General features: G+C 48.2%; 1 protein-coding gene across 2 annotated transcripts; it reads left to right on the top strand.

Moving 5' to 3' along the window:
- The first annotated feature begins 342 nt into the window (after positions 1–342).
- On the top strand, positions 343–20,852 carry PTF1A (pancreas associated transcription factor 1a). Of its 2 annotated transcripts, none has more exons than XR_010577869.1 (2): positions 343–469; positions 20,312–20,447. XR_010577869.1 is itself a non-coding variant. In XM_005564798.5 (2 exons), the coding sequence occupies exons 1-2, from the start codon at positions 19,121–19,123 to the stop codon at positions 20,512–20,514; spliced, it is 990 nt and encodes a 329-aa protein (XP_005564855.2). In that variant the 5' UTR covers positions 19,030–19,120; the 3' UTR covers positions 20,515–20,852. The 2 variants fall into 2 exon arrangements, 1 of the variants encoding a protein (XP_005564855.2); XM_005564798.5 differs by lacking the exon at positions 343–469 and adding an exon at positions 19,030–19,907 and having other exon boundaries at positions 20,312–20,852.
- Positions 20,853–22,853: the final 2,001 nt, after the last annotated feature.

The raw sequence follows: 22,853 nt of genomic DNA on the forward strand, positions 1-22,853 counted from the left end.
AAAAATGTGTCTCGTCCAAACGCACCCCCTCTCCAAGCCCATTGTGAAGTCAGTCGCCAACAAAGGGGACATGTGAATATTCAACACCGACTCTTTCACTTGTTTTTTTTTCCGGAATCCCTGAGTCGCCTCCCCCCTCCCCCTCTTTTTTTTTTTTTTTTAAATGGGCGAATACCTGTTCAAGTTTTAAAAGCACATGGAAATTGCCCGCGAGCGACCATATAATTTGATTTGCCAGGCAATCTGCAGAGCGATCGCACGTCATTTATAATGTTCATTGAGCATTTTGCCTAATTGTGTCTGTCTCTGAAAGGGCAGCGCACCCCCTCCCGACCGCTAGCAGCACAAGTGGCGACATTCCCATGGAGCGGCCGCGCCGCAGCTTGCTGCATTCAGCGCGGGCGGCCGGGCCGCGCACTTCCCAGCCCGGACGACCGGGAGCGCCTGACACTAATAGCTCGCTGCTCAGGTACGAGCGGGCGCCGCATTTGACTCAATTCAATTCACAACCGGCCGCGCTTGCAGGTGTCGCCTTTTGAAACCGCCATTCAGGCAGCCGCTGTTCACTTCTCGCTGCGCCGCGGGTTTTGTAGAAGCGCAAGAATGGGGCTGATTATTCCCGTGCCCACATGCCGCCCCCACACGCCCCCACCCCCGTCCGGCGCAAGGCTTTCCTTGGCCAAAAGAGGCGTTTAATTAGTTCTGGGGCCTCGGAGAGCCAGCGTGGCCGACAAAGCCCAGCTCCCCAGGTAACCCGGGTTCCCTGCGGACCCGGGAGGGGGCGCGCGGGGCCGGAGCACCGGCCTTGGACTGCGCGCTCCCTCCGGCGACACTGCCGTCCCCCTGGCCTCCGGCCCGGTCCCCCGCAGGACGAGGGCTCATCTGCTGGACTTGGGTGGCCTGGGCCAGCGCCGCCTGCGGTCCCCGAGCGCGGCTGGCTCTAGGGCGCGGCGCCCTCTCCCCGCCTTTTGGTGCCCAGAGCCAGGCCACCGGAAAAGAAGGCAGAATGGTCGGCAAAAGACAGGTGGCCGTGGCGTCTTGCATGATACTTGTCCTTCTTCCCTGTTCCCCATTTTGGGGAAACATTGGAAACACTTTTCTCTTTATACGCATTCGCGTCTCAGCACCGAGTGCTCCAAGCCCTGCGCGCACCGCCGGGCTTGGGAGGCGGCGAATGGCTGCCTCGCCGCCGCCGCTACTAGTGACACTCGGCCTCCAGCCCCGCCCAGGACGTGCACATCTGACAGCACTGGCCCGGGTCCCAGTCACTGGGTCACCCACGCCACAGGTACAACCACACCCAATCCAACCTGGCCCTCGGAGGGCTGTGCGCGCCGATCTGGGATCGCGCCCCACCGAGCCGGGCCTTTGGCTGCGCCGGGGCCCAGGCAGAGTCATCCCGCCTCTCGCGGTGCCGGGAGGCGGGACACACCGCGTGATACCTTTGCCGTGGGGTGGACGTCGGCCGCGGGGCGGAGAGCGGGTGTCCCACCTCGCCTTATCATTTGATTTCCGCCAGCGTCTGAGGACTGCGCACCCAATTCGTTCCACTCGCTGCGCTCTGTGAACGAGCGGCGGGGAGGGCGGAGGCGGCCGGGCTTGGGGAGGGCCGGGTGGTCCCACTTCCCCGCCCCCGCCCCGCCGGCCTCGCAGAGCACAAGTGTTGGGATTCCCACGGGCAGGCGTGCTCTGCGGCTGGAGGCCTGAGCGCCCAGGGCCCAGGAGACGTGGCGGACACAGAGGGGTTTGTAGACACGGTGACCTCCGCGCTCCCGCTCTGAAAGGGCCTGAAAGGAGCTGTTTATGGTGCATTACCAGTCAAGGGCTCAGGTACCAGCGCCTTGTGTCGGGAACCCGGGCGGCCGCCCGTGCTGCAGGTGTCTGCTATAAAAACGTCCCGGGAGGGGGAGGGCAGGCCGCCGGAGAGGGAGCCGGGGAGGGGCCTCCGGCTTGGCCTGCTCCTGCCACTCGCGCGGTTTCGCTCTTGCTCTTCTGCAGCCATAGCAGCCAGCCAGGGGTGCCCACGGACGTCCTAGGGGTCGGGACAGAAAAAGCTGCAGGGGCCTGGCTGCCCAGTCCCGGTTTGGTTTCAAGACTAAGGGCAGCAGGAGGTCACAGGACGCTTGAACCTCTCCGGGGAGGCAAGCGGTGTGCCGGGGAAGAAACATTTTGCCCACACGTTGGGCTGCTTGGGCCTCCAGAGGCCTGTCAGGATTTAACTTGAACTTTCCAGGTAGGCCTGCCCTCTCCTTGTCTGTCTTCCTGTGCAAAGAAGGGCCTGAGCCCAGGCGCATTTAGCAGCTGTTTCTGGTTAAACAGCAGTGTGGCCTTCTCCTTACTGACCTCTCCCAAAGCCACAGTCACTCCCTGACCAGAAGAAACCACGAAAGGTACGTTAGCTTCTTTGGGCTGCATCAACAGCTGTGCCTTTAGTGGGTCACTCCTGTACCCGTCTGTGCCCCGAAGACCTGACAAACCAAGAACTTGAGCCCCCCGCCCCACCCCCACCCCTCAAGCTGGCTTTTAAAGCAAAACCTTGAAATGCTTTCTTTCCTTAGGGAGTAAATTGTGAATGGAGTTTCCTCCCTAGGCAAGCCCCGAAAAGCCTTCACACGGCGAAAATACCGAAAAAGAAAAATAGCACAAGAAATACTGCTATGATATTAAGATAATTTAAAAAAGAACAAGTGGTGTTTAATAATACTCAGGGCCAACTTGAAGAAAAGATTAAGGAGACAGAAATGTTGGGTGTGTCTAAAGGGAACTTCAAAAAGTTTTACAGCTTGTCTGTCTTGTCTAATGTTAGCTGGAAACTTCCTTTCCCTTAATGTAAGTCCACCACCGTCATTACTTTTATATGCGTCATCAAGTATTAGGATTCGTTTTTGACCAGATAAAATAAAATGATTTTCTTAAAGTAATAGAGAAGCTGGTCCAGGAATAAGGAAGTTGGCCAAGGATAAGGAAGATGGATGTGTGTCTGAAAAGGATTGTTTGAGAGGAGAATAAAGGGGAGAAAATAGATTCCTCCCAGGGTGAAAGTCTTTCCCATCTTCAAAAAGTAACAAAAAATCACCCCCTGACCTTTCTCTTATCACGTTCACAACTCTACCTCTTAATAAGTTCCCCCAGATAGGTGTCTCAATCAAGTTCGTTGCCTTTATTCAGTCTTCATCACTCTGCACCCCAGTCTCACATTGAAACTGTTTTTAATCATTTTCACCAGCAATTTCCATGTCCCTCAATGTAGGGCCAATTTACAGACCTTAGTTTGCCTACAATTGCAGTAACAGGCCTACCATTCATCCTGATGGCAAAAGCAGAATCCTTAGTATCATATTTTCCTTCTCTCTTTTTCCAAGTCCCACATTCAATAAGTTCAGAAGTCCTAGTAATTCTCTTTCCAAAATCTCTCTCCAATCTGCCCAGTCACCACCCAGTTCAGTCCTTCACAATATCCCAGCTGTTCTGCTGCCACAGCCTTCTGCTCAGTCTCCCTACCTGTAGTCCTGCCTTGCTTCCATCCACTCTCCACACCGCAGCCCCAAGCACCCTTTGTAATTGGTAAACTGGATCATGCTATCCCCCTGGGTAAAACCATTTGTCAGCTTTCTATTCCCAAATTAATTATATGTAAGTTATAAACATGTACTGCTATACAAATCAGTTATATATATTACAAAGAATGCATAAGACACACAATTTTTCTTAAAAAGATAAAAATATAGATGATAGTTCTGATAGTTTCTTCCCATACCCCTATAAGGTTTATCCAGTCTGGAAATGACTATCTATAGGATGCCCATCTCCATAACACAGTTTACAAGGTCTTCTTTGATCTAGATCCCATCTACATTTCCATCCTTAGCATCCCTCTTGACTTCATCCTTAATACAATTCTTTTTTAAATAAAATTTTTTATTTCTTCAAATTTCAAGATGATCATTCTGTTTCACGTTACTGTCTACCTCTACTCCTCATTTTGACTCCTCTGTATGCCCCACGGAAAAAAGGATCTGTGTTCTGCTAGTGTTTAATGCTAGCAACAGACAGAACAGTACATAGAAGAGGTATTTCCCAGCACAGAACAGGTGCTTAATAAATGTGTGTTACATACATGAACATAGTGCTTCTTTGAGGCAGCCACGTTTTCTATGAAATAACTAGAAATCAGAGAAAGCTGATCCATAGAAAATGAAAAGGATGAATATGTGCAGAAGGAAACAGAGAGAAGCACAGGAAAGATGGAGACAATGTCCAGGCATCTTTCTAGATCATGATGTGTTGACTAGTATTCAAGTTTAGCTGCTCTATTTTAAAAAGTTTTAAAATGTGAGATACAAGTTTATTTATTTCTCATAAAGACAAAATGAAGCTGGATAGGTATTCCAGGCTTGGTATGGACTGTAAATGATATGGAGGACTTCAGTTCCTTTTGTGTATTTGCTCATCTTCAACATGTAGCGTTCAACTCATGGTTCACAGTGGCTGCTCCAACTCCTCCTGTTGCCTCAGCATTCCAACCAGTGGAAACAGAGGAAGTGACAACATAGGACATGTCTTTCCCCTTCAAAGATTGAATCCCAAAGCTTGGCCTCATTTCTGGTCACAACCCATTAATTAGAAATTAGTTTCATAGCCACACTAAGCTGCCATGGTGAGCAGGGAATGTAGTTTTTATTCTGGGTAGCTATGTGCCCAGCTAAAATCCTGGAGTGCCATTAGGAAAGGAGGGAGAAATTAGGTATCAGGGGAGAATCTTCAGTTTCTACAACACTTGGCACTGCTGCCTCCTGAGGCCTCACTACATTCCTGCTATCAGATTCTAGGAGATGCTCTGTATCCCATGATGTATCCCCCTTTTAAAGTTTAACTTAGTTCAAATTGGCTTCCACTACTTAAAACCAAAAGATTGTAAACAAATCCACAAAGGTACTGAGTCTCTATGCAATGACACTAGGTGCAGAATACTACATGCACCAACCTAGGTATGTCAGGTGGGCTAGGTTTTGCTGCAGTAGCAACCCCCAAATCTCAGCAGCTTCACACAACAAAAGTTTATTTCTGGTCCAGGTTACCCATTCTATGAAGGTTTGCTGGGGAACTTTGTTTATCAGAGTCACTCCAGGTCCCCAGCTGACAGATGTTCTGCCCCAAGATGTATGTCCACAATCAGTACAGAATATGGAGGCAAAAGAGATAAACTGTGCACTGGCTCTTAAAGTTTCCTCCCAGAGGTACCATGTCATTTTCACACATCTTTCATTCGCTGAGCATGTCATATGGCCACATTTCACCTTGAAGAGGGTAGAGAAGTGTAAGCTATCATCTGCCTGGAAGAACTAGAGTATCTGTGGTTTGCTCCACTGGCTCCCAAAGCCTAGGTATGGTGGAAGCTTTCCCGGTTAATCTTTTTTTTTTTGTAAAGCATCCAGAAAGTATAAAATAATCTATCTGTACCTTCCTTTCTTCTCTGCTCAAACTTGTCCAGCTGAAGACGAAATGTACTCTCTAAGTCCTGGAGACCTCTAAGGTCAATGACAACATAAATCCCTCACATCATTTTAAATTTGAGCAGGGAAATATTATATAACAGATGATGCATTCTCAGCTTTGGTTTCATCTGGGACATCCCTTAACATTTTTAGGAGTCTCTGCATATATTCCTAGCACCATCTTGGATTTCTACAATGGGTTTGTACTCAGGTGTAGTAGATAACAAGCTTCTGAAAAAGAAAAAAAGCCAGAATCAGGAGTGTATGAGGATACAGAAAGACATTCTACCATGAGGTGCACACAGGGAAATCTATTTCTAGAGCTGGTAAAGGCTAAATAAAAGTGAGATTCAGTAGACACGAGGAAATCTCTGTCTACCCCAAAAATGCCTTCAAATGACTGCACTAAGGCCCAAATGCCAGATTCAAAAAATCCCTTCCTGTGATTTATGGCATTACCTTTCAAGAGTCCTAATCAAATCCTGGGGAGGGAATGATGTGGTTGCTCTGTGTTGCTCATACCTTACGGGAGCAGATGTTTTCCTTTATGGCCTCTAAGTGAGACCAATGGCCCTGAAGTAATTGGCTTCTAAAGAGGGCAAAAAGGATAATTTGGAGCACTGGGCATTCTTTGAAGACACAAGTCTTGGTGGGTCATCCATGTGTTCACCATGAGGCCACTCCATGCCTGGGATGGGGCCGGGGTGTGGAGGCGGGACTAAGAAAGGAGATGCAAAAAGGCACACTGGAAGGTGCAGAACCCAGGCTGTGCTTGGGGCTGAGCCCCTAACATCTCATGGATTTGCTGGGGATATCCATGGGCTATTGACAGCTCTAGGCTTTTGTAAATATGTTCAACCTCCCAGAAGCACATTTCTGCCCCTCCTCTTGTGGTCATGCTTCCTCAGGACTGGCTTAGCTCAACGTTGTTCCTTTTATTTTTTCCCCTGAGATGGAGTCTTGCTCTGTTGCCCAGGCTGAAGTGCAACAGCACAATCGGAGCTAACTGCAACCTCTCCCTCCTGAGTTCAAGCAATTCCCCTGCCTTAGCCTCCCGAGTAGCTGGGATTACAGGCACGTGCCACCATGCCTGGCTAATTTTTGTATTTTTAGTAGAGATTGGGTTTCACCATGTTGGCCAGGCTGGTCTTGAACTCCTGACCTCTCTGCCTGCCTCAACCTCCCAAAATGTTGGGATTACAGGCATGAGCCACCGTGCCTGGCCAACACTGTTCCTCTTTTGAAGCTCTCCCTGTCCCTTCATTCTTATACCAACTTATACCTCAATATAGCCCTCACTGAACTGAATCATAATTACTCCTCTCTTTACTACACCAAGAATGTGTTAAGGGGCAGAGATTGCACATATTCATCTCTGCATTTCCACATCTATAACACAGTCACCTGAACATAGTTGATGCTCAAAACATATTCTTTAAAGCAATAAATAAATTAAAACAGCATGATTTGACATTTCCTCAGCATTTCTGTGTTTACAGCTTCATATATAATGATGAAAAACAACAAGATTATTCAGCTTAAAAAAATACCTAAGTGGCCGGGTGTGGTGGTTCATGCCTGTGTTCCCAGAACTTTGGGAGTACAAGGTGGGTGGATCACTTGAGCCCAGGAGTTCAAGACCAGTCTGGATAACATGGTGAAACCCCATCTCTACAAAAATAAGTTGGGTGTGGTGACATGTGCCTGTAGTCCCAGCTACTTGGGAGGCCAAGGTGGGAAGATTCTTTGAGCCCAGGAGGTGGAGGAGGCAGTGAGTCATGATCATGCCACTGCACTCCAGCCTGGGTGACAGAGTGAGACCTTGTCTCAAAACAAAACAAAAAGAAAACAAACTTAAGTGATTGTTCAGCATTATATAGAGTAGTAGTTTCCAAAGCAAGTAAGATATTCTACTGAGGTGCAGTAAGAATTTTAGAACTTACATCTTTACTCACCTTCTTAAAATTTATTTTTGTGCATGTTGAAAAATGTACCCAATGTATTACTGCAGTCCTATTTGTGTGCAATTTAAAATATATAAAGATACATATATTCTCAAGAGGTCATACTCAAAACTGGTAATGATAAGGTGCATTGGGCACAGCTAATCTCCATCTCCCCAACACACACTACTTTTCTCTCTTTCTTTGATAACATTCTAAGTTATAACTAGAAACATGCCTACCAACCTCAAGACTGTTTGTCTGCATCCCTTGCAGCTAGATGTGGCCATGTGATGGCTCAGGCCAATTGAGTGTGACCAGCCTCGATGTAAGCAACCTTCAGGTCATGGGTTCTTAAAAGGAAAGAAGGAAAGTGTGTCCTTTCCTTTTTCTTGCTGGCTGGGATGCAGCAATGGTAGGAGTAGGAGCAGCCATTTTAAACTCAGGGATGGAAGCCATGTTTCAGGAGCAAGTTTCAGAGCAACAAGCTGCAAGGAAGCTGGACCTCCAACCCATGTAGTCATCATATAAACTTTGGATTGCCTATGCTAAACTATTACATGAGAGAGACATAAATGTTATATTTTAATCACCCTTATCCTTAGACATGTGTTACAGAAGGTAGAACACTTATCCAAAATAATGCAAGGTGTATAGTCAAAAAAAGAACTTTTAAGTTGATACAGATAATCAAGGCTCAAAGTGAAAGATACCAGTGGAAGAGAGTGCTCCAGTTCTTCTTTGAACCCCTGTAATATCACTTCTCATGCATGCCTCTTTTTTTCTTTTTTCTTCTGTACTTTATAGACATTTGATTAAAAAAAAAAACTTACTCATTAGGGGAAGCAAGATGGGAACTGGCATTCATTGAATGCCTGCTACGTATCAGATGCTTTTCATAAATCATTTGCTTTACTTTCCACAACAATCCTTAAGGTAAACATTGTTATTTCTTCCCCTTTCACTATCCAATGAAACTAAATCTAAGCAAGATTAAATAGTTGATCCAGGAACAGACGACTATAAGGACATTTGAGCAGATATTTGGATCTGAATTCAGGTGATATGGGCCAAATGTCCATGCTTTTCCATTCTCTGCCCTTTCATGTGTGTTTCTTACCTTTCCAACTCTTCTTCTTGCATCTTCTCCCTCTTATTTTACTTCACTTCCTTTTCACTTTCTTCTCCTGTCCTCTTTCCTCTCTGCTATCTACCTCCTGAAGCCAAACGTCTGTATTTGGTAATCATCTGGAACAGTATTTCTCAATCTTGACTTTAATATGTATATATATTCATGCCTGTACATATGCGTATATTCCTGTAGACATACACATATGTATGTACTTGTATAAAATCTCCATAGAGATTACTTACATTGCACACAAATAAGACTGTAGTAATACACTGGGTACATTTTTTAACATGCACAAAAAGAAATTTAAACATTCATGGAAAACAAAACAGCAACAAATAAAAACATTTATGGGCTCTCGGTGTCACATTCAATAATTATTAATATGAAATTAAGTAATGTACTTAAGTAATTTCATATTAATAATTTAATTAGTAATTCACAAATACTTAGAACATCAGAATAAACTCTTTCTATGTACTGCTCTTGGATAACTACAAAGCCAGACAAAATTTAAAATGAAAAAGTTTATAAATCAACAAAATTCAAATTAACCAGCATTTACTATGATAGATAATATGACTCTGTCATAGTGACATATGCCACCTACAAAGCTAACATGGTATCAGTTCCTCTCTTCAGTCCACTGTGTGCCACGGGATAGTTCTACTCCAGTTTAATTAAACTACCATGCTAGCTTTGTCTGTCTAGCTTGTTGTGCAGCTATTTCATCTTTTCTAGGCACAAGCACAATCTCTGTGTGTTTTCTTTAGCCTGCAGTAATTAAGGTTGCCTGATTGGCACCCCCTAATCTTAAACATGAATGGAAGCCCAGATTCAGGTCCCATGTCCCATGGTAGGACCAAGTCCTAAGGTGCTCATCTAGATGTTCCAGCAGACGCCCATACTTCATTGTCATTATTTTTAAAGGTTATCATCTAAATGATATCACAAAATTAAAAAATTGTTGTAATAAAACTGTGGAGCTTTCATTGAAGAAATATGGATCCAGAAAAATCAGAGTCCCACAGAAAGGAGAGGTCCAATGATAGGTCCTGCCAGGAAACTCAATCCCAGTAATGGAGAGTCCCCTTGTTATGAAGAGAGAAATGGCTATAAATACTGATTACAGAGGAATGAGCAGATTGTGAGGCAACCGTGTCCCATAACAAGCCTGGCTTATCCTTCAGATAAGAAGTGAAACAAACATCCTTGGCTTCTCTGCAGGGCTGGGGAGAGTGAGGGAGTTAGACGGGGAAAGCTGTCTCCCCCTGGGCTCCTGCACTCACAGTCTTGGAATCAGTCTAACTGGTGACTTGGAGAGGGACACTGCAGAGGAGAAATGATAAAGATTGGCCTGTGGGAACACCTCCCCCGCCTCCCGCCCACCATCCTGAGCATCTTGCCTTGTTTTATGTTTGTTTGTTTTTAAGAGGCAGAATCTCACTTTGTTACCCATGCTGGAGTGCAGTGGTGCATTCACAGCTCACTGCAGCCTTAACCTCCCGGGCTCAAGCCACCCTCCCACTTCAGCCTCCTGAGTAGCTGGGGCCACAGGCATGTGCCACTATGCCCAGTTACCTTTTTTAATTTTTGTAGAGATGGGGTCTCACTACATTGCCGAGGCAACTCCTGGGCTTAAGTGATCCTCCCACCTCAGCCTCCCAAAGTGCTCGGATTACAGGCATAAGCCACCATGCCTGGCCAACGAACTACTTTTCTGGTCCCCACTTTAAAGCCAGGAGCATTAGCAAAAAGCTGTAACTAGATATAATCCTGACTGCTCCAAAAGTCATGAGAATAGCTGAATAGAAGTATGCTGCATCTTCCAGTGTAGACAGTGAATTAAACTCAGTATTTGTTGATATAGTCATTGATACTCTCCACTATGAATCTAGGAGGTAGGATGCGGTGGCCAACACCAGGAATGACTCCTGTGTGATTAAGCAGGCTCCCACTTCTCACGATGACTTACACATATCCATTCCATCATGTATTGAGCACCTACTACTAAATAACTTATTAAGCAACTACTACTATGTGCCTGGCACTGTTGATGTGCTTTATATCTGTTAACTCACTTAATCCTCACAATAACCCAATGAGGTAATATTAGGATAATTTCTTTTTGCATATGCAGGAGCAGAGGTGTGGCTAGGGACATGCAGCTGCCTATTTCTTGAAAAGCATAAGCAGGAAAACTGTACACTTGAGATTTCAGGCAGCTTTCCCAAAAACCTAATGTTTCTTGGCTAACATTGGGCACTTTTGTGCTTGAACCAGGTGTGGTTTGGCATATGTTTCTTCAAGCACAGATTAACCCAGAAGATGAAGAGTTTTTTGCTCTAGACAAGATTTTAAGGGAACAAGAGGAATAGTACTACTACAAAAAAAAAAAAAAAAAAAAAAAGTCAGACCACAAATAGAATACAAAGGCAGTCAAAGAGATACAGAAAACATGAACTGAATTGTGAGTTCTCAGATGAAGCGAGTGGTGCTCAGTGAACATGAAATTACCCAACAGTAAAGCCATGTGATGAAGAATCATGCCACCATTAAAGCCTGCCAGTAAAGAGATGGAGAAATTATGAGATGCTGTCCAGTGAAAACTGTAAGATATAGAACTAGAAACACACAGAAGAAAATAGACCAAAACGTTAACAGCAGTCACCAGTAGGTTGTGCCATTGCAGACAATGCGAAAATGTGGTGGTTTTCATGAGTATTTAGTAATTTAAAATGTGTTTTACATTGTTGAATCTCCCTAAACTTTATTCGACATTGACTTCATACAAGAAAAAGCATTGCATCCAGTGCCACCCATTTTAGATTATTATGGAAGGGAGTCACCAAGGTTACTTGACAGCCCCTGTGAGCCCTTGTTGTTCCCACCTACCACCTAGTTCTTGCTGATATTTTAAAATGGCACAAGCTACGATCCAGATCTCTGAAGGGCTCCTCCAGGGTTTATATAAAGACATAATAAACTCCAAAATTTTTCTTAAAAAAATAAGTTCATTAACTTTTAAAAAATTTCCTGCATAAAGGCCTACAGAGTGATAAAATGGACTTTGGAGACTCAGAAGTGGGGTGGTGGGATGGAGGCTAGGGATGAAAAGCTACATATTACGTACAACGTACAGTACTTGGGCGACAGGTGCACTAAAATCTCAGAATTCACCACTATACAATTCATTCATGTCACCAAAAACCACTTGTACCTCAAAAGCTATTGAAATAGTTTTTTCAAAAAAGAATGTTCAAAATAAATACAATATACAAAGAAAAAAATATTTTTTAAAAAGGAAATTTACACCCCCCCAGAAGTCAGTACTTTCTAAAAGCTGCTGTGGTGAAGCCTACCTTATCCACTCGGTTAGTCAATTAACCTCTATTATTGGGGCCTCACCATGAACCCACTAAATATAAAAGTCAGCCAAATTCAAACTCAAGTAGGTTGTATACTTCAAAATAGCTAGAAGAGAAAAACTGGAATGTTCCCAATATGAAGAAGTGATAATTGTCTGAGGTGATGAATACCCTCAATTACCTTGATTTGATAATTGCACTTTGTATGCTGGTATCAAAATATCACATGTGATCCAAAAATATGTATAATTATTATGTATCCATAAAAATTAAAAATTAAAAAGTTTTAAAATTTAAAAATCCTGCATCTACATTCACATATCTTAAAAATCAAAAGATTCAAAGGAGTATACAATAATTCTATCCACTAACCACTCAGTTCCTTTCTTGATGCAATAATTGCATTAGTTTCTTGGGTATCCATCATGAGGTTTGTTTTTTTTTTTCTTTTTGAGACAGAGTCTCACTCGGTCGCACAGGCTGGAATGCAGTGGTTCCATCTCAGCTCACCGCAACCTCCACCTCCCCGGTTCAAGCAATTCTCATGCCTCAGCCTCGCCAAAAGCTGGGACTACAGGCACGCACCACCATATCTGGCTAATTTTTGTATTTTTAGTAGAGACAGGATTTCACCATGTTGGCAAGGCTGGTCTCAAACTTCCGACCTCAGGTGATTCACCCGCCTCGGCCTCCCAAAGTGCTGGGATTACAGGCATGAGCCACTGCACCCTGCCCATCTAGAGATATTTGATGCCTACACAAACATGCTTACATATATTCCCTGTCTTCTTTGTTAAATGCAAGAAGGAACATACTAGTCACTCTTGCTTCTTTCACTTAACAATACATCTTGGAGATATTTCACATCACCAAATTAAAAAACAAAAATAACAACTCGTTTTTTCTGGCTGCTGCATATTCCATTATACAGATGCACCATAGTTCATTTAAGGCCCTACCAAAGGACATGAAGACAGAAAACATGTATAGCTTTGACAAGAAATAGACAGAGAAAACATTTTTTGTTTCTATTAAATTCATTGTTGTTCTTTCCACTGCTCCCTTTGGAGGCCAAGATACAGACATCCAGTAATAATGACTTGCAGTGTTTACATTACTAAAGTTCAAACACCTTGCCGAATAACGAAAGCGAAGGACAAAGCTCAGAAGCTTTGCTATTCATCAAATAAACCCTGGCATGACAGAAAACGCTTATTTGGATAATTATATCAGCATTTAGGTGGTTCTCACTTTAAAAGTTAATGTTTAACAAGGAGAAATGCAAAGGCAAGAAGGAATGGGGCTGGCATTCAGCCTGTGGGTCTTCTCTGTATTTTACCACAGATATGTGCCTCCTGCCCTCATTCTCAGTGGGAGACAGCCCAGTTTTATTTATGTATTTTTTTTTTTTTGAGACGGAGTCTCGCTCTGTCACCCAGGCTGGAATGCAGTGGCCGGATCTCAGCTCACTGCAAGCTCTGCCTCCCGGGTTTACGCCATTCTCCTGCCTCAGCCTCCCGAATAGCTGGGACTACAGGCGCCCGCCACCTCGCCCGGCTAGTTTTTTGTATTTTTTAGTAGAGACGGGGTTTCACTGTATTAGCCAGGATGGTCTCGATCTCCTGACCTCGTGATCCGCCCGTCTCGGCCTCCCAAAGTGCTGGGATTACAGGCTTGAGCCACTGCGCCCAGCTGTTATGTATTGTTTTTAGGCTGAGCAGCCACTGAGTGGAGAACGTCTCTTAGGGAACCCTCCCACAAGAGATCCCCATTCCCTTGTGCTAGAAACCCACTTATTTCTACTTGTGGCTCCATAGTGCCAGCATGTCACTCCAAGCCAGTTAGCCCTTCTAAATCTGTTTCCACTTGTGAATGATAAAAAGCAATCTGCCCAAGCTGGGCATGGTGGTGTGCACCTGTAGTCCTAGCTACTAAGGAGGCCGAGTAGGGAGGATCCCCGGAGCCCAGGAGTTAGAGGCTGCAGTGGGCTATGATCACACCACTGCACTCCAGCCTGGGTGACACAGTGAGACCCTGTCTCAAAAAAAGAAATAAAAATAAAAGTTTAATAAAATACCTGCCCAGTTCATCTCACAGTTCTGTATTAGGAGCTAATGAGCTAATGCATGTGAAAATCATATTAAAGCAACTACATTCAACAACTTCTTCAGAAAAAAGGGGAGGCTGGGCAAAGTGGCTCACATCTGTAATCCCAGGACTTTGGGAGGCTGAGGTGGGAGGATATCTTGAAGCCAGGAGTTCAAGACTAGCCTAGACAACACTGCACATAGGTACAAATATGCCTTTGAAGTGTGAGGGAAGCAGGGCAGGAATCTGTTCTCAGCAGTCAGTGGAGCCAGTACTGGGCTGAGATGGGTAAGACTGGCATTAACTTGGCTGTTTATGGTGACTCATGCCTGTAATTCTAGCACTTTGGGAAGCTGAGGTGGGAGGATCACTTGAGGATAGGAGTTAGAGACCAGCCTGGGCAACATAGGCAGACCTTGTCTCTATTTTTGAAAAATCTGTATTTAAAAAAACAAAAACTGACACTAACTTGCTGTGTGACCTTAGGGAAACCTCTGAACGTCTCTGGGCCTCAGAGGCCTTTCAGCGTGAACCTTGTGAGTATATTTTCCATATCTTTTCCCAAGAGTACAGGGATAAAGAGTGGACCAATGAGGGTGCCTGGCCACTCAAGCGGGGAGAAGAAAGATATCTCAGATAAGGAGTGGTGACAGGGACACAGGAGAGGAGAAACCACCCACCTGCCATCACCTCTGTGTTTCTGAGATGGGGAAGGGAACAGTATGGGCCATGAGGAATTAACATGGACCCTTTCTCAAGCTAGGAACAGACTGTGAGCCACATCCACAAGTACCTGCTTTCAGGCACTAAGGAGGCATGTGGGATACTGTGGGTGAGACAGCTGCATCCTGGTTTCTGCAAGACGAGGTTCTTGAAGGGAGGATACACACCCAGCATCATGCACTATGAGAATGTTCCATGGGGAAGCTGATGATGGAGAGCCAGGAGGTGCCATTCTTCATGAGTGGCCTTTGCCCCAAGTTCATCCTGGACAAAGCCAGGGACCTGGGCTCTAACCCTCTCGTCATTTTTCCTAGAAGCTGGGAAAAGACTCTGAAAATGTTTGATGAGAAACAAATGAATAAATATTCAAGTCCCCAAGAGGGAGAAATAGCTAGGTGTGGGGAGAGGGAGGGAGGGAGAGAGAGAGAGCGCGCGAGAGCATAAGAGAGCTCATTTCTGAGGTCCCAGCTACTCAGGGAGCTGAGACGGGAGGATCCCTTAAGCCCAGGAGTTCAGGGCTGCAGTGAGCTGTGATCGAACTACTGCACTCCAGCCTGGGTGACAGAGCGACACTTTGTCTCTAAAAACAATAATGAGAGAGAGGCAGAGACAGAGAGATGAGACCAAGGCTCAACATCAATGGCCCTGGCCAGAAGCTCTCCTGCAGCTGAGAACCTAGGAGATGGGGCAAGACCTATGGGCAGTCGGAAGGAAGCCTGGGAATCTGCCAGGCCCAGGGCAACAGGGTGGCACTGAGCCCGTGCTGAAGACTTGAAAAAGTCTTGAGGTCTCACCAGGGATTGGCACTAGAAAGAACCAAGTGCTCCTTCTACTGCCCACCACAGGGGATGAGATACGATTCTATAATGAGGCAGAGCTCTTTACAAGGTTAGGGGACATCTCTCATGGGGACAATGTGTGGTGAGAAGAATCCTGAGCCTGGCAGAGAATAGAGTGGCTTGCAGCTCTGGGAGCAGCCTTCTCTCTCTCTCTGTGTGTGTCTCTCTCAGACTCCTGGAGCCTCGTGACCAAGCCCCTCTCCAGGCTCCCCAACTGCCCAGAGAATCCAGGGGTGCAGAGGGCATGACTGGAATGAGGGTGGGGGGCCTTTAGCCTGGCAAGATAAGGCTCAGTTTCAGTCTTCTCATCCAACCTGTTGCTTCCAGTGGCAGAGGGCAGCCATCCACATGGTCGTGACCTCCAGTGACCCAGAGAAAATTCCCTTTATTAGCGGAGAAGTCTTTCTTCTTTTTATAAGAGTAAAGAATTATCATGTCTTACTTAAAGCCTGTGTGTGTGTGTGTGTGTGTGTGTGTGTGTGTGAGAGACACAGTGTCACTGTCTGTAGGCCTTGTCCTAGATTCTCAACAAGGCCAGTGTGCACAGCCAGCAATTCTCTAAAAACTTAGAGGGCAGTAGAGGGAGGAGGAGGAGGAAGGGTAGGAAGGACTATGTCTGAAACAAGTGAGTACATTTTCTGTTCTTCCTACCCCATGCTCATCCATGCACCCCTAGGAGCCACCCAGAGCCTGCATGCTAGTTCTGCCCCCTTCATAAGACAATAAGCTTCCTACCAGCAGTGAATGTCCCATGAGCTCACTGGGTGTTCAAGGTGAATTTCTGTAACTCTTTTCGCAAACTCATCAAAAATGTGAGATGATTTTCTGTGGAAGTGGATTGCTAAAATCATATTGAATAAAAAGATACCCATATATAGCCAGGCATGGTGGCTCATGCCTCTAACCCCAGCACTTTGGGAGGCCAAGGTGGGTGGATGACTTGAGGTCAGGAGTTCGAGACCAGCCTCGCCAAAGTGGTGCAACCCCGTTTCTACTAAAAATACAAAATTAGCCAGTCGTAGTGGCGGCCACCTGTAATCCCAGCTACTCGGGAGGCTAAGGCAGGAGAATCGCTTGAACCTGGGAGGCGGAGGTTGCCATGAGCCGAGATCGCACCACTGCACTCCAGCTTGGGCGACAGAGCGAGACTTTATCCCCCAACCTCCATGCTCCCCCCCAAAAAAGAAAAAACAGATACCCATATATTCACATTCACTCCCCTGTCTCCCAGTCCTCCACCTACCCACATGTCTATGACACATAGTTTCTCAAGAGCCACCAGTCTAGAGAGCCACCAGAGAAAGCCTTTCAACCTCCTGAAAAGAGACTTTGTAGGCTCAATTCTAGTCTTCTCTTCAGTGGATAGTTATCAGTATTTCCGATAAGGCTTTGAAGCTGAGTAATTTGTTGTTACTCTTGCATGTCCTCACATTGCCCCACGGGCACGGGCATATTTCCACTTAGTTTTAGTCTATGTGAGGAAGGGAGGGTGCACATCACTAGCTGGCTAGATTTCTGGTCTTGATACACACACACACACACACACACACACACCCTTTTCCCTTCCTTTGAGGTCAGAAAGAGAAATCTAATTGCAGAGAATCACAGCTCAGGCTCTATCACCAGGAACCTGTCCATATTTGCCTTTAGGGATATGCAAATAGTGAACGACTCCTTCACTATGAAGGCTGAGAAACTAAGACAGGAAAAAACTACTGAAAACCAGTCCATCCTTGGGTTAAAATTGTTTGCGGTTGTTGGCAAGGTAAGGCAATCTCTGGCCTTCTAACCTTATGTATCTTTTGGTTTAACTCTGGTCTCAATTCAGTTAATTACAGTGCAGTATCTAAAACCAAGAATCGTATTTAAATCACTAATCTGAAGAGGCATGACTTGGAATTTGAGAGGTGTCTGAATACCCAACAGAAGCCTCTCGTGAGACAAGTGCCTGAAAAAGGAAATGGCCCAGGAGGACGACTCCTTTCAGTCCTCTGTAGGGAGAAGACGCAGGATGGCTGCGCTTCTGAACTCTTCTGGGGTGGAAGCTGAGGCCTGGCTTTTAACTGGAATTGCCCAGACCTCGAAAGTGTTTCTTTGTTGCTCTTAAAGGGAGGAATTCACGTTGCATCACAGTCTGTGATTAAGTCTGTCTTGGGGCAGAGTTGCACACGTTTTGTGGCGTGTGTGTGTGTGTGTGTGTGTGTGTGTGTGTGTGTGTGTGTGGTGTGTATGTGTGTTTCAGAAAAGAAAGGTCGAGAAAGAAAAAAATCATTCAGGGATGGTCCCGGTGGCCAGTCAGAAAGGTGAGAGACTCGGGCTTTGAAAACGATTCACACTCTGCCCTTTAACTTCAATGCCCTCCCTCTGGACTGTGCCGGAGCAGACGATTCAATTGACTCCTTTTGTATCCGGTTTATTGCTCAGAATCCCTAGGGTCTAGATTTGCTCTCAGAAGAAACGCGCCCTGCTGAGCTGCTCTCGGAGGTAGCCCCTCCCGTCTCCCCATTCCTTTCTCCAGTCCGGGCCAGGGAGGGCAGAGGAGGCTGCCACTGAGCCGACGTCGCTGGGGACGGACACCAGGCACCGAAGCCAGGCTCCGGAGCGGCGTCCCATAGGTGCGCTCCCAACCCCCGTGCTGCATCTGGAACGCCTTGGGAGTGGGCCCGGATCACCTTCCAATGCCACCCGCATATACTCTGCAAACTGTGCAAAAGCCCTTGAAAAGTCCAGAGATGGGACAGAAGCCCCCAGTGGAACCCAGGCCGGAGCCCCGCGCGCCTCGGATAAGGGGGTGGCGGAATGCACCCACCTGGCCCCTGAGGGCAGCACCCTTGGATTGCCCAGGCTGCCGCGGAGGACGACGATCGTCGCGCGGCCTCCGCTCTCGCCATCTGGGCTACCGGCGCGCACTCCTAGGAGCTTCTCTGGCTGCTTGTAGACGCGGCGCGCGGCTGCCCCAGCCCCAGGACAGAAGGACCCGGCGCTGCTCAGCGCGCGCAGGTAGGCGGCGGGCACCGCGGTACGCAGGTGGCCCTGGAGCCGCGCGCGGGGCAGGTACAGAATCCAGTACGCAGAGGCAGAGGAACAAGAGGAGAGAAGTGCGAGGAGTCCCGGGCCGCGCGACCCCGCCTTTTCCTCACCCCAGGAGCTCCCAAAGGGAGTAAAACGCCCCCCACCCCCGCCCACCGCCGCGCCTCCGGGCCCCCTCGCCGCCGGCACCCAGCGCTCTGATTGGCTGGCGCGATGGGTCCCTGGCACGCGCCTGTGGATGTTGTTATAAGAATCCTCGCGTGCCAGCCCTCAGCTCCAGCAAGTCCTTCACAGCCCTCCCCAGCGCAACGCGGGCGCCGGCCAGAGCGCAGCGGCCGCGGGCACTCCAGGGAGGCCCGGGGGCGGGCAGCCCAGCGGCCGCCTAGCTGCCCCCAGCCAGGGCTCCGGGAGGGAGGGGCTCGGACAGGCGACGCCGGCCACAGAAACTTACCAAGAACTAACGCGCAGCCCGGCAGTCCCGCTGCCCACTGCGGCGGCAAGCATGGACGCGGTGCTGCTGGAGCACTTCCCCGGGGGCCTGGACGCCTTTCCTTCTCCGTACTTCGACGAGGAAGACTTCTTCACCGACCAGTCTTCCCGGGACCCACTGGAGGACGGTGATGAGCTGCTGGCGGATGAGCAGGCCCAGGTGGAGTTCCTTAGCCACCAGCTCCACGAGTACTGCTACCGCGACGGGGCGTGCCTGCTGCTGCAGCCCGCGCCCTCGGCCGCCCCGCTAGCGCTCGCCCCGCCGCCCTCGGGGGGCCCCGGTGAGCCAGAGGACGGCGGCGGCGGCGGCGGCTACTGCTGCGAGGCGGGGGCGCCCCCAGGCGGCTTCCCTTACTCGCCCGGCTCGCCGCCCTCGTGCCTGGCCTACCCGTGCGCCGGGGCGGCAGTACTGTCTCCCGGGGCGCGGCTGCGCGGCCTGAGCGGAGCGGCGGCCGCGGCTGCGCGGCGGCGGCGGCGGGTGCGCTCCGAGGCGGAGCTGCAGCAACTGCGGCAGGCGGCCAACGTGCGGGAGCGGCGGCGCATGCAGTCCATCAACGACGCCTTCGAGGGGCTGCGCTCACACATCCCCACGCTACCCTACGAGAAGCGCCTCTCCAAGGTGGACACGCTGCGCCTGGCCATAGGCTACATCAACTTCCTCAGCGAGCTCGTGCAGGCCGACCTGCCCTTGCGCGGCGGTGGCGCGGGAGGCTGCGGGGGTCCGGGCGGCAGCGGGCGCCTGGGCGGGGACAGCCCGGGCAGCCAGGCCCAGAAGGTCATCATCTGCCATCGGGGCACCCGTAAGTGCTTCCGCTTCCCAGCTCAGGTAGACGGGGACGGGCACTCGAAGGCTCCGGAGGGGCTGGGGGAGCTGACTGCCAAGCCGAATGACGGATTGTCGGTGGGCACGGGCAACCTTGAATGCGAGCTCGCGTTTCTCGTTTGTTTGTTTTTTCTTTTTTCTTTTTTTCTGCCACGTTGACCGCGGCTCTCAAGGGCGCGCGTCCCCGCCAGACTTGCAGCTCCTCGGATTCCTGGGAGGGGATGGTGGGGGCTTGAAGTGTGGAGGAAGAGGGTGGTTCTAGTGTAACCGGAGGACACCTGCTCAGTTGAGGTGCCCAGGAAAGGGTCCTAAAGGACCTGATGGGACCAATGGGAATGTGGTTGGATATTCACAGTCTGTCTTCTCTTCTCACCTGTCCAGGGTCCCCATCCCCCAGCGACCCTGATTATGGCCTCCCTCCCCTAGCAGGACACTCTCTCTCATGGACTGATGAAAAACAACTCAAGGAACAAAATATTATCCGAACAGCCAAAGTCTGGACCCCAGAGGACCCCAGAAAACTCAACAGCAAAGCTTCCTTCAACAACATAGAAAACGAACCACCATTTGAGTTTGTGTCCTGAGAAGTCCCAGACTCGGCTGAGGATCTGATTATGTCTCTGTGCATATTGTACATGTAAATATCTATAATGTAAATGTAATTTAAGAATCAAATTTTTCTAATGGCAATCAACTGTTTATTATTTATCTATTTATTATCCTATTGAGTTGATGAAATAGATGATTTCTTTTTAAATATATAATTTATATAATTTATCCTGATTTTCTGAAAATATGCAATAGCCTATGATTTTCCTGAACTCTGTGTTGTTGGGAGAACTCTGGCCAGAAAACGTCATGCTTATTTATTGCCAGATATGGTTTATTTCTAAGCGTTGTCAATAAATGCTATTTACACCTTTTCCTGAAGGTTTGTGAGTACATGATTTGATAGATAATCTTTCAAAAGAATTAGTAAAAATTAACCGAACCAGAGACTCAAAGTATAGCTCTCTAGTAAGAAACTACATTTCAGATTTAGCCTAAAGGTGGGTAGGTTAGAGGATTAGACCTCAACTTTCTATGACAGCACTTCATCTAGGTCGCCTGCCCTACAACTTTGGTATGTATTTTTAGCCCACCTTCCAAACACCCTATACAAATACATCCTGGAGTATTTATTGTTCCCACTTTGCAGATGGGAAAGCTAAGACTCAGAGACGACATTTGATTTACCCAAGGTCACCCCTACCCTGTCTATTCCTGGTGTATAAAAGTGAGCGCGCGGTGTACTGTGGGAGCAGGGGGCTAGTGGGCTAAGGGAATGGGCCTTTCTCCTTCCACCGGCTGGGAAAGGGGCTACTCTTGAGCTGCCCTGTGACCAACTTCTTCGGCAGCAACAGCATCAGGTACCTGGAACTCAGGCTTACTCCTCACAAAGGAGATGAGACAGGCTACGGTGCCAAAGCCTAGAGACCACTCCGAGGCCACTCAACATAAATCCAGGGTCTTTTAGGTAAGGCAGGAAGAAGCCGCTCGCTACCCCTGCCATCTTTGCAACAGGCTTACTTCTAAAACTGAGTTCGTTTTGCTTTCAACAGAACTTGACCCTCCTCGGCTAGCAACCTGGGGAGAAGGTGAGCCTGAGGCAGGGGGCGTAGGGTCGCCCCCTAGCGAAGGGGAGAAGAGCGAGGGCGCGGCCGAGGTCGCTTAGCCAGAAAGCCTGGGAGTCCAGGCTTGGGTTTGTCTCCTTTGTGACCAAGAGCGCCTCCCGGGATCTCGGGGCGTACTTCCCTGCCCGCCAGAGCCGGGGCGCGCAGCACTGGACGGCGAAGCCTGGCGCGCGCGCAGATGGCGCTGGCGCGAGCGCGGACTGGAGATGCGCTCCTTCGCGTGGCACCTTAGTCCTGCGCGGCGCAGGCCTGGCCCAGCCGGGGTGTGGCTCCGCGGCCCGCAGCGGCCTGGTGGGCGAAGGTACAATTGCGGATAGTCTCTAATACTCACGGCCCTGCCGCAGGACAATATGTTGGCAGCATGCTAATTGCTTTAACCTAGTTTCAGACCCACCGAGGGGTTCCCCGCGCGCCGCGGGTGCCATGGACCTAGTCCAAGAGCAATTAAAGCGAGGCCGCGAGCCCGACCCCGCAGCGCGGCCAGGCCAGACACGCGGAGATTCTGGGTCGCGAGGCTCCCGGGAGCCCCTTGGCCGTGGACCCTCTCACCACTTTTAAGCCTTCGCGCCCTCTCCCTCCCCTCCTCCTAAAAGAAGATTTCACACTGGAGACAGAATTTCAGAACGAGAGAAAATAATTCGATTTTGTCCTTTATTAGGGCCTCATTAAACACGAAAAGTTGCTTTTGCACAAATGCTTCCATCAGGCATGTAATCTCATTACACTCATTAGAAAGTCAAATGTTAGGCCGACTTCAACTTAATTATAAGTTATGGAAGTATTGTACCGTTTGCTTCGGCTGTATAGACCTGCGTTTCCGTTGGATTGGGCAGTGTGGCACTCACAGTTAAAACACTGCAATCATTGTGATGTGGCACCTTTTATTTTGCGTGCCACTTTTTTTTTGCGATTCAATGCCTCAACACAACCTTTAGTGCGGTGCAGATGAAGCGGAAGAACCGAGCTGAGCATGCAAAACACCAGGGTCTCTATCTTGTCATTCTCTGTCCTGACTTGGCAAGTCTCTTTAAGCACAACCTTCAAAGAGACTGACAGCTTCTTTTTATTTACTCATAATCCATTCATTCTAGTGTAGCGATTTTTTTTTTTAAATGCAGCAGTAAAGGCAGAACAAACGTATCATTTCAGAGTCTTCTTTGGCGTCAGGGAGGCCCGAGCCGCGCTGGGTGCAGGGGCTGCTCTCCTTGTGGCAGAGCCAGTCTGGGGAGCCTCTGACCCTGGGCATCTCT

Source organism: Macaca fascicularis, chromosome 9 (genome assembly GCF_037993035.2).
Source record: "Macaca fascicularis isolate 582-1 chromosome 9, T2T-MFA8v1.1".
Lineage (NCBI taxonomy): Eukaryota > Metazoa > Chordata > Mammalia > Primates > Cercopithecidae > Macaca > Macaca fascicularis.

Bases quoted from the DNA above. Each gene is read 5' to 3' on its own strand.
- PTF1A (XM_005564798.5), top strand. From the start codon at position 19,121: ATGGACGCGGTGCTGCTGGAGCACTTCCCCGGGGGCCTGGACGCCTTT. The intron at 19,908-20,311 runs GTAAGTGCTTCC...TCACCTGTCCAG, and splicing joins CATCTGCCATCGGGGCACCC to GGTCCCCATCCCCCAGCGAC.